The 11988-nt window shown below is 51.8% G+C and overlaps 1 protein-coding gene across 1 annotated transcript in view; it reads left to right on the forward strand.

The window, feature by feature from the left end:
• Hkdc1 (hexokinase domain containing 1) overlaps positions 1–11988 on the forward strand; it is a 39327-nt gene that overhangs the window by 9469 nt on the left and 17870 nt on the right. Inside the window, exons 3-9 of the mRNA XM_052744871.1 lie at positions 2713–2861; positions 2945–3064; positions 5004–5099; positions 6051–6150; positions 8737–8920; positions 10888–11043; positions 11469–11702. Of these exons, the coding sequence (XP_052600831.1) occupies positions 2713–2861; positions 2945–3064; positions 5004–5099; positions 6051–6150; positions 8737–8920; positions 10888–11043; positions 11469–11702 (1039 nt within the window). The remainder of the gene's footprint in view (positions 1–2712; positions 2862–2944; positions 3065–5003; positions 5100–6050; positions 6151–8736; positions 8921–10887; positions 11044–11468; positions 11703–11988) is intronic.

Here is an 11988-nt window from a genome sequence, read left to right on the forward strand (position 1 = left end):
TGAGTCTTAAAGCCCCAATGTGCTCACTCAGACCAGATTGATGGGCTGTGGGGCCGCAGGACCCAGGTTCCATACTTGCCAAGGCACCTGAGCAATTCCTAGACATGGTTCCCAAACCCTCCTCTGGGGAATATGGGTCTCCAGAAATCTATGTATTTGGCCACAGGGTACTCTTAGGGGACACCGTATGGGAAATGGGAAAGGAGCTGAGTCACAGGCAGTGATGGAGGGAAGGGAACCCCGTTTCTGAGGACCTCCCTGTCTTAGGAGGCTATTTTTTTTGGGTGTGTGTGTGTGTGTGTGTGTGTGTGTGTGTGTGTGTGTGTGTGTAGGTGCACGTGTGTGTGAGTACAGGTGTATGTGTGAGTGTGTGTGTGCGTGTATGTTTGTGAGTAGGGAGGTCACAGGTTGCTATCAGCTGATTTCCTCAATTGCTTCTCTACCTGTCTCTCACTGAACCTAGAGCTCACTGATTGGCTAGGCTGGATGGCCACTAGACCTTGGGGATCCTCTAGCCTCTGCCTCCCCAGCGATGGGCTTGCAGACATGCCCCACTGTGCCCGGCTTTTTACAGGGGTGTTGGGGACCAAACTCAGGTCCTAATGTTTGTGCAGCAATTGCTTTACCAACTGAGGCCTCTCTGCAGCCCCACGGAGGGAGGCTGTTCTGTTCAAGGCCCCTCTTACCCTGTTCTGCTCTGCCTGGGCAGGGCCTCCCTCCCCCAGGGTCCAGGAAATCATTCCTCAGGGGTTAGAGTCACACCACGTGGAAGGGATCATACACACCACATGGTTTCCTTGAAATGACATCTTGAGTCACCGGTGAGCAAGGTGTTTGCACAGCGATAAGGGTGTGATGCAGGGCAGAGGGAGGAACCGACACTAACCAGTTCTCAGCTTGCCACCTCCCATCTCTGCAGCAGGGCAACCCCCCTCTGGCTGGAGGCCTTTTTTTTTTTTTTTTTTCCAAATTCTCATCAGGTTTGGCCTTCCCTCTTTAAACTCTCTCTGTGGCTCTTGTCACCTTCTGTGACTCACTCCCCACCTCTACCCTTTAGCCCCCCCACCCGTCCCCCTCCCCTCACTCCCCTATCCCACCTCCATCCCTGGGACACGTGCTCCTCCTGCCTGGCTGCCTCTTCACACTCAGCTTTGTCTTAGCTCCCTGGGGAGCTGGATGCGGGTTCTCACCTCTCCTGTGCTTCCCAAGCAGAGCATTTTTCCTATCTAGCATTGTACTTCTGATAAGCTCCCCAGGGTGCTCACACCCTGTCCTCTCCGCCTCCTGGCAGCTGACACTGATATGCAGTAGGTGTTCTGTGAATGTGTGTATGACGTCCACCCTGGTACAACACACCCAGAGAGTGCCTCTTGCTGGGATGGATGTGATAAGCGAGTAGGATTTTGTGCCTGGATTCCTTGACCCAGTAAGAGACCTTAAACCGTTCCCTGGGCTCCTTTCATTGCTAATCAAAGGAGATAATCTCTAGATGTTTTCTGAAACGAAAATCCAGCTGCCCGGATCTATAAATGATTGACACCTTGGGTAGCTGGAGGCGTGTTTAGAAACCCCTCCATAGTCACAGCTGCTTGCAAGCTAGCTTCCCAGAGAGGTACATATGTGACAGTTTGCACAGCCCTGTTCTCAGCCTTTAACCCTGGGATTGCCAGAATAGAGAAACCTCTGGAGCGAAGTCCAGACCTGTTTGTTGTGCAAGGATGTGGGGACTGAGAAGCAGGCACACCGAATTTCATGGAAACCCTGAAGCAGGGACCTCTGTGCGCTCAGCTTGGGGGGGGACTGGGCCTGTGAGCTTCCTCCCTGTGTTTTCTGCTTTTGCTGGCTGCTGGAGATGTTCTTCTGCGTTAGAGCTCAAGGTTCACTAGGAGTGACAGACTCTCCAGCTGACCCTTGATATGCAGGTAGCTGAGGCTGCCACTGTCTGAACTCAAACACTGCCATTTGCAGGCATGGAATTTCTCTTCGATGTGCACACCTGGTATATGAAGCCACTCTGCGGGCGTAGATTGTTCTTCATAAACACTTCGTATGTTAGGAGGTGAACTTCCCATCCATGTGGCTAACAGCAGTGTCATCAGGGTAGAGTGCCTCCCCAAAACGCGCATCATTCTGTGTCTTCCTTTGACGAATCCTTCTAGGGCCAAGCTGGGTGCTGGACCATCTGCTCCTGTTGGAGAGATTATCCCCCCCCCCCCAATTAAGTATCTTTGGTGCACTAATGTCTATCATCTGGTCCCTGCTGCCCTCCACTCACGGAGTGTTTCCCTCTGAGGACTGAGGCTTGTGTGAGGCTAGCCTCTCTGTACTGCACTCTTCTCTTCCTCCTGCCTTTATCTGAGTTTCCCGTGTGGTTGGTGCAACAGCTTTCTTCCTAGATACAGCATGCTAGAATAGGCTCCACGCTCAAGGCTCATTCCTCAGACCCCATCCCAAAGTGGGTTCTCATGTGCCTTTTCCCAGTGAACTTGCTCATTCTCTCCAGCATGAGCAAGTGGAGCAGGGTGGGCTCACACCCCGGCTCTGCCCCCTCCTGCATGGTGTAGACCGAAGACCATCCTCCCCAACCCTCACGGAAGTGGAATAATGACACTAATCCGTGGGTATTGTGAGTTTGGACAGCACCTGCTTTATGTCCGGCTTGTATCACAGGAGAGACCTTTCCGGAATGGTGACAGTTTTGGTTTCTCCTAGAAAACGGGCAATTCCTTTCCCTGGATCTTGGAGGATCCAAGTTTCGGGTCTTGAAGGTGCAAGTCTCTCAAGAGGGAAAGCAGAATGTCCAAATGGAGAGTCAGTTCTACCCAACGCCTAATGAGATCATCCGCGGGAACGGCACAGAGGTACGTACTGGCAGGAGGGGCAGGCCTGGGTACCGGCCCCCGGAGACGGTGCCCTAAGCATGTGCTTATGTTCTCTCCTGCAGCTCTTTGACTACGTGGCTGACTGCCTGGCAGACTTCATGAAAACCAAAGACCTGATGCAGAAGAAGTTGCCTCTGGGCTTTACCTTTTCTTTTCCCTGCAGACAGACTAAGTTGGAGGAGGTAAGGCTGGAGGGTTGGGGCACGTGGATATGTACGAGGGAGCAGCATGCAATTCTGATCTGTTGGTCTTTCTCTCCGCTTTTTGCTAGTGTGTGTGTGTGTGTGTGTGTGTGAGAGAGAGAGAGAGAGAGAGAGAGAGAGAGAGAGAGAGAGAGAGAGCTGGGTAATGCAAGGCCTTGATTCTATGTTATACTGTACACAGCATGAAGGGGTGGTTCTCAGGAGGGCTTGCTGGGCCCTGTAGTCACAGGTCTGTGGCAGGCCCTAAGGGTACATCTCTAGGGTTTCAGGAGATGTAGTGCTGGCCTCAGAGTCACAGCGGTCTGCTTGCCTCTGCTTCTAGCACCTAAAAGGGAGAAAGGCATTTCATCTCTCTGGTGAAGCCAGAAGGTTGCCTGAACCTAGGAAGGCAGAAGTTGGTGTCAGTGGCCACACAGTGGCAGTGTGGCCCAGACAACAACCTTGGGGCTGATCATGGGTCTGAGTTCTGAGGTCTGACTGGAGACCCAGAGTTATTTCCTGTCTAGGTCTTTGTCCATAACTGAAGGGACTGAAAAGGGGGTGTCTAGAGTCTGTGAGCTTGGGCTTAGCTGCTCCTGACTGGGTGGATGGACTTGGATCATTCTGTTCACCTCCAAGTTCTCTTCTCGTTTGAAAACAAAACCAAACCAAATCCCGTAATTCCAGACGAAAAATGCCATTTGTGCCGGGCGGTGGTGGCGCACGCCTTTAATCCCAGCACTCGGGAGGCAGAGCCAGGCAGATCTCTGTGAGTTCGAGGCCAGCCTGGACTACCAAGTGAGTTCCAGGAAAGGCGCAAAGCTACACAGAGAAACCCTGTCTCGAAAAACCAAAAAAAAAAAAAAAAAAAAAAAAAAAAAAAAGCTATTTGTAAATAATTGAGCATTCATTCAACTTGAGAACCATGTTTCCAAGTAGAAATTAAGTTCTCCATGGGGGAGGGGAGTGCTGGAGAGATGGCACAGAGGTTAAATGCACTGGCTGCTCTTCCAGAGGTCCTGAGTTCAATTCCTGGCAACCACATGGTGGCTCACAACCATCTGTAATGAGATCTGGTGCCCTCTTCTGGTGTGCAGGCATACATATATAAAAAATACAGAAATCTAAAAGAAAGAAAGAAAGAAAGAAATTAGGTTCCCCCAGGAAGTTCCACCATGTCAGTTCTTTAGGGACCTGCAAATCATGGAAACCATGCATTCTACACATACTGCAAATACCCTACCCCGGGATATCTTGAGAGGAGTTGTCTCCCTGTGCAGTCTGAGGTGGGGGGTAGGGGTGGGGGAGTGGGTGGTGGTTCTGTTATACAAACAAAAATACCTGAGGCTCCAGTGCCCTGTGAATCAGAGTTCTGACTCTTCTGCAACTGTGATTCCTGTGACTGAGATAAACGGAGTGAAGAAGGCTGTCTCAATTACTAAAATATTCCCCCGAGGCAACATTAAAAAAATCTCTCTGCAAGATACGCAATCAACCCAAGTGTCTCTCAGCTGATGAGAAGATGAAGAAAGGCACCTGTGTAGAGGGGACCACTGCTATTCAGCCACCAAAAGGATGGCATTCTGTCACTTGTGGGAATGTGGCGGGACATTAAAGTCAATGACGTAAGCCAGACACAGGAGGACGAGCTACATGCATCTCACTTGTTTCTGAAATCTAGATAAATCTCACCACAAAACCCCATAGCTGTTTGTAGTGGTTATGCGGATTGCCCTGACTGGATTGTACACCGAAGGCCCTCTCTATACCCCGTAAATCCATGCAATTATTATGCATCGATTAGAAACAAAATGAAGTCCAAAAGAATCGGAGTGATTGGGCTTAGAGAAGAGAACCCACGGGGACTCGGAGTATAGGCTGTCTTCCTGCGGCAGTCCAGCCTGAACACCCCCTTCCATTAACCTGAACACCCTCACAGGGCTTCCTGCTTTCATGGACCAAGAAGTTCAAGGCCCGGGGAGTTCAGGACACAGACGTGGTGGGCCGCCTTGCCAAGGCCATGAAAAAGCACAAGGTGAGGGACTCACTCGGGTGCGGAGCCTCCCGGTCCTTAACTCCTGGGCTTGGGGTCCTGGTCCGGCCCCTGCCTGGAAGAAGAACTGGGTGGGGGTGGGGCTGTGGCATTGTAGTGAGGATGAGCACAGTTTTGACAGGCCTTCTGGAGAACCACAGAGAGACAGCCTTTTATTTCCTGGGTCCCCAGTCGCCACAGCCCTTCAGGAGGACTTGGGCTGTGTTTAAACCCCACTTTCCCTCTTTGGGTTGGGATGTAGTGGTGGTAAAACACACACAGGCCTTGGGGGCAATTCCTAGTTTTCCTAACAACCAACCAACCAACCAACCAACCAACCAACCAACCAAATACACAAATACCAATAACCCAGAGAATGCTCTTCCTGGCCTTGCTCTCTCTTCCGCTCCCTACTCCTACTTTTTGACGATATTTTACAATTATTTACATAGCATCCAAAATAAGCACTTAAAGAATCCCAAAGGAAACACTTAAAACCTAAACTGCCTGTCACCTGGTGAGAAGATTTGTTCTTGGCGTTATTGGCTGAGCTGGTGAATGGTGGCAGGTGTACCACTCTGAATTAGGATCCCCCAGCCCCAGAGGGACAGTTGGATGTGTCACCTTCCAGGCCTTTCTTCACGCTTTAAAACAGGCCTCCAGACCTGGGGGAACCTGTAATGACTGGAGGTGACTGGACAGAACAGGAACCCCATGTGGGACAGATAAGTTTTCCACTGTGTCCCCCGGGGTAGATACCAGGGGCTGTCCCCGTAGTCCTCGTTTACAGAAGACATTCCCCTCAATGCAGGAGCACGAGCTCCTCCCCGGGACCCTGAGCCTTGGCAAAATCTGTTTCTTGCAGGCAGCGTCCGGTGATGTTCACTGTTCTGGGGTGGTGGTGGGGGATTAAAGCTTCCTAATGCTGATACCCTTGAGGCCTTGTATCACCAGGACCTGGACGTGGACATCCTGGCCTTGGTTAATGACACTGTGGGGACCATGATGACTTGTGCTTACGATGATCCCAGCTGTGAAGTCGGCGTTATCATTGGTAACTCCATGGACTCGGTTTTTTGGAGGAGGGAGAGGGGGCTAGTTTGGGGCTGAGTTTGAGCAAAATCTAAATAAATATGAACGGTGCTGCCACTTTTCAGGAGAAGCGACACAGGGAAATAGGGAACCTGCCGTCTCTGTCCATCCTTCCTCTGTCCGTCCATCCATCCATCCATCCATCCATCCATCCATCTACCCTCTGTCCACCTATCCATCCATCCTCTGTTCATCCATCCATCCATCCATCCATCCATCCATCCATCCATCCATCCACCATCCTTCCTCTGTCCATCCATCTTCCCTCTCTCCCTCCTTCCCTTCATCCTCCATCCATCCATCCTCCCTCTGTCCTTTCATCTTCCCTCTCTCCCTCCTTCCTTTCATCCTCCATCCATCTTTCTTCCATCCGTTCTCCCTCCCCCCATCTCCATCCCCTGCCCCTCCTTCCCACTCTTGTCTCTTCATGCTGTGGTGTGCTGGGCCTGTGCTCGGTGCTGGCTCACAGTGAAGCTCCTGTACTCTCCTGTGCATGCTGAGAAGCTTGTCTTGAGCTGGACATAATAGTTCCTGTCTGTAATCTCAGCCCTCATGGACTGGAGGCAGGAAGATTGCTATGACTTTGATGCCAGCCTGGGCTACTTAGTGAGTTTCAGGCTAGCTTGGATTTAAGAGTGAGTTCCTGTCTCAATTGGGCTGCTCCTGTGAGACTAATTCCCAGGACAAGGGTAGAAGTAGATAACTGTCCAGAGGCCACTGAACTGTTGGAAGGGGCCTGAGCCATGAAAGTTAGATGCTGCCGAGACATCCAGCCGCTGGGGGAGCCTGTGAGGAAGCAGTTGGAGGCAGAATGCATTCAAGTAATATTTTGAGACAGGGTTTCATCTGTTGACCAGGCTGGCCTTGAACTCATGATCCTCCTGTCTGGATGACGGGTGTGTGTGTGTGCGCACACACACACATGCATGTACCACCGTGATGCCCCCTTGTTCATCCAGACATCAGCACCGGGGAGTCCCTTTTCACTCAGCCCCTCTCTGTCCCGGGGAAGGTTTCTAGCTGTGACCAGTCAGCTCCCGAGGCAAGTCTGTCCTCTAGGTCATAACCACAGTTCTGAGGCAGCCCATAGTTGCTCCTAAGTTGCTCTCAAGTAGCCACTTTTCTGCTTCCTGTTTCTCTGCCGGTGAGGGCTGTTTCTGACTTTCCAAAAGGGGTTCCTTGACCTGGCTTTCCGAAGGGGGCGTCTGTCTACCTGAGCAGCTTGAAGCACCTCACACTTCCAGGACCCCCACTTCACAACGGGTCAGGCCCCTGCCCGTCACAGTATCCCCTGCTGACGTCTCCTCTGTCTGTCTTGGTGACTGTGTTTGGGACCACAGGTTGAGTTCTAAGCCTGAGCATTGTCCCACACTTGTCCTCGAAAAGCCTTCTCCAAATACGTTACAGTCTACATGTTTACACGTCTCGTTTCTTCGTATCACCATTTAAAATACCCAGACCAGGGTATCAGCCAGGGAAAGCACCGTTGACTGAGTGGAGGGATGAAACGTCAAAGCAGCTTTACTAGGGCATATAATTTCTCTTGCTTCAGGTATGGAATTTAATGATTTTTTTTTTCATAAATTCCCAGAGCTTTGTAAACACTCAGCTTATTCTAACTTTAAAACATTTTCATGCCGGGCGGTGGTGGCGCACGCCTTTAATCCCAGCACTCAGGAGGCAGAGGCAGGTGGATCTCTGTGAGTTCGAGGCCAGCCTGGGCTACCGAGTGAGTTCCAGGAAAGGTGCAAAGCTACACAGAGAAACCCTGTCTCAAAAAACCAAAAACAAACAAACAAACAAACAAAAAACATTTTCACTATCCCCAAAGTGTCCAAAAAGGTACCGTTCCCCAGTACTGGTGTGTGTTTCCCTGGAGAGATTTTGTTCTCAGAAGTGGAGTGATTTTGTGTTCTCAGCAGTGGAGTCGGGCTTTCTTAGGGGACATTGACTATCAAAGATCAGATGCACCTCTGCTGAGACCCATTGATGGAGAGAACAGTGTGGGCAGACCTGAGAGATGGCCCTGCCCTTGAGAGCATGGAGGGGACCTGAGTTCCATTCCCAGCACCCACACTGGGTGGCTCACACATCTGTAACTCCAGTTTCAGGGGATCTGACACTCTGTTCTGGACTCCACAGCCACCTGTATGCACACATGTACATACCCACCCCTGTAACTAAAGAAGTTTAAAGATGGTTTTAGTGTCAAATAGGAATGAGGCAGCTTAGGGAAAGCATAAGGACGTACTCTGATGGCGAGGATTTGTAGATTTAATTTATGAGGTTGACTTACCCTCTCTTCCCTGGTATGCTTATAACTTATAACTATACTCCAGCATGACCTGAGGTGTGTGCCCACCTGCGGGCCTCACCTACAGGCCCCAGGAGCTCAGGCTTGCCCGAGCGGTTCCCACCACGAGTCCAGTGGGGCAGAGTCAAAGTACCCTGTGTGCATTTTTCAGTACCCAGGGTAGTTGAGTTCTCCCCGGCTTACCCAGCCTGGTGCCCTTCTCCCTTTGTGTGTTCTCTCTGACCCAATGTCCAGGAACAGGCACCAACGCGTGCTACATGGAGGACATGAGCAACATCGACCTGGTGGAGGGGGACGAGGGAAGGATGTGCATCAACACGGAGTGGGGGGCCTTCGGGGACGACGGGGCTTTGGAGGACATCCGCACCGAGTTTGACAGAGAGCTGGACCTTGGTTCACTCAACCCTGGGAAGCAACTGTGAGTGCCCTCTGTTCATCCAGGCATCAGCCCCGGGGAGTCCCTTGTTCACTCAGCCCCTCTCTGTCCCGGGGGAAGGTTTCTAGTTGTGACCAGTCGGCTCCCGCGGCAAGTCTGTCCCCTAGGTCATAACCACAGTTCTTATGCAGTCCATAGTTCTGGCATATGCGTGGGCTTCCAAGGCTCTACTGATAAGGTTGTGAACCAAATGGCATGTTTCTGCCCTCTTCAAGTATGTAGGTGAATGGACACAGAGGAAGGCCAGGGCCCTGCCCAGGGGTTCCTGTGTGAGCTACCCCAGGGCTCCCCAGCCACCTCACATCCTCAAGGGCCTCATCTCCCAGCAGCCACTGTGTCTGCTGTTTAGCCACACCCTCTTTGGGCCTCAGCCATGGCTGTAGAGCAGCTGCTCTGGCATCTTCTGCAGCTTGTGGCTATGTGCTGGGCTGCCTCAAGGCTCGGTACACAGCTGACTTTGCAGTCCTTTCTCCACGAAATGTCTTATGCATCTTTTGCGGCTCATTGAGTTTGCCCTGGCTGTGCCTAATCCCTGCACATGCCAATTTCCCTGTAACTGAGCTGTTACAAGCCAAGGCTGTAGTGCTCACTAGACTGTCATTTTCATTTATATCCGCTTCATGTAAAAGAAATTCCCCTCCCTTAAATCAAACCTGAACTTCACTTGCTTGCCTTCTGTTTCTTCAACATTCTGAGGCGATTTTTTTTTTTTTTTTTGGTTTTTCGAGACAGGGTTTCTCTGTGTAGCTTTGCGCCTTTCCTGGAACTCACTTGGTAGTCCAGGCTGGCCTCGAACTCACAGAGATCCGCCTGGCTCTGCCTCCCGAGTGCTGGGATTAAAGGCGTGCGCCACCACCGCCCGGCTCTAAGGCGATTTTTTAAAAATAGTTTTTATTTGTGTGTGTGTGTGTGTGTGTGTGTGTGTGTGTGTGTGTGTCACATGTGTAGGTGTGAATGCAGGTGCCCACAGAGGCCAGCAGATGGCATTGGGCCCCTCTCCCCCAGAGCTGGAGTTACAGGAGGTTGTGAGCTGTCTGATGAGATACTGGGGACTGAATTCAGGTCCTTTGGCAGAGCAGCAAATGTTCTTAACCACTGAGCCGTCTTTCCAGCCCCAATGGTCGAAGAGATTTTATATTGCAGTCTGCAAGGCTGGTTATGAAATAGATGGTCCTGGATTTTGTATCTTCCTATATTTGAAGACTGAAAAATTATATAGAAGACAACTAGCAGTTGTCTGGTATAGAGAGTCGGAGCAGAGAGGAGGGCTGCTTTCTGGGGTCTTCCATCCACGTCATGGTGGACCTTCTCTGGGGCTCTCCAAGCTTGACGTCAGTCAGCTTCCTGTTACTGTAACTAATGCCTGAGTTAGTCAGCTTGTGAAGGTTCGCCTGACTCACAGTTTTGGAACTTCTAGCCCATGACCAGCTGGTCCCATTGTTTTTGGACCTGTAGCCAGGGAGCATGTTATGCGGTGGAGAAAACCATGCATGGGGAAATTTACCTCATAGATGGGTGTGACAGAGGGGAAGAGAGAGGGCTGGGGTCCCTCTCTTCCCTTCAAGGACATGCCCCTAATGGTGAGTGACCTTTAATGAGGCCCACATCATTAAGGTACCACCACCTCCTGCCAGTGCCATAGAGGCCAAGGACCAAGCCTTTGACAAATCGGCCTCCAGGGGACACTCCAGGTTGAAATCTCAGCACCAGGTTCTCTGAGACGAAAGCTCAGTGTGAGAGTTGGAAGCATCAGTCTCCGCTCTGGCTTGTCATTCCATGGCCGAATGAGCTTAGGAAAGTAGCCGAGGTCAGCGACCTTGTGGTTCCTCATGGCCAAAGCGGGAATTGGCTCCCCACGGCCAGGGCTACTCCACATTGTGTTGGCACTCGGGAACTAATGCTGCTTAGCTTGAGGCGTCGCCTCCACTGACCCGCTCATCCCATTGCAGGTTCGAGAAGATGATCAGTGGCCTGTACATGGGGGAGCTGGTTAGGCTCATCTTACTGAAGATGGCCAAAGTCGGTCTCCTGTTTGGGGGTGCAAAATCCTCCGCTCTCCATACAAAGGGCAAGATCGAGACACAGCATGTGGCTGCCATGGAGAAGTAAGCTGCTGGGGTGTTCCTCCTGTCTTGCTTCTGTGGAGGGCTGCGGTTGGTGGCCACAGTGCCATGTGCTCAGGAGACAGAGCAGCAGTAGGAACCAGACCTTCCTCCTCCGCAGGGTGTTCCAGTCCTGGGCATGGCTTCAGACAAGCTGGATGCTTCTGCGTGGCTCAGTGTCACACTCTTGTGGGTTTCCTTAGCCAGGGGCTGCACCATCGGGAAGCTACCCTCGCCACATTTTTTTCCCCTGCCTTCTTCTTCCCTTGAATAGTGACTAGTAATATTTTTAGGGTCACAGATCTCTTGGGGAATTAGAGTCAAGTGCTTAGTAAGTGGTAGCTGTTGTTTTCCCTGAGAACCCACATCCCGGGAGGATGCCCACGGCATGGAGCAGTGCGGGCCTCTCTTTCCTGTCCCCTGGCTAGGTATAAAGAAGGCCTGGCCAATACGAGAGAGATCCTGGTGAATTTGGGCCTGGACCCCTCCGAGTCCGACTGCCTCGCGGTCCAGCACGTGTGCACCATCGTCTCTTTCCGCTCGGCCAACCTCTGTGCGGCTGCGCTGGCTGCCATCTTGACACGCCTCCGGGAGAATAAGAAGCTGGCCCGGCTGCGCACCACCGTGGGCGTGGATGGAACCGTCTACAAAATCCACCCGCAGTGAGTGCCACCCACCGGCCCGGACCAGTGGGTCTCCGCTGTTGCCGAGTCCTGGTGTTCCCTCAGGACTGTGTTGCCCGTCTGGGCAGCTAGAATCAAGCCCCTCTTACTAGTTCTAAGATTTCAAGGGGAAGACTGAGCAGAGCCTGCGTTTACACTGCTGGCTGGGTGCTTTGGGGGAATCACTCTTAAAGAGATGAGCTGGATGTAGGGTGCATATCAGCAATTCCAGAACTCGGAGGGGCTGACCGGCAGCAGGTTTGGAGCAATGGAGAACTCCACTGTA

Source organism: Peromyscus californicus, unplaced genomic scaffold (assembly GCF_007827085.1).
Source record: "Peromyscus californicus insignis strain IS unplaced genomic scaffold, ASM782708v3 Scaffold_19__1_contigs__length_69161282, whole genome shotgun sequence".
NCBI lineage: Eukaryota > Metazoa > Chordata > Mammalia > Rodentia > Cricetidae > Peromyscus > Peromyscus californicus.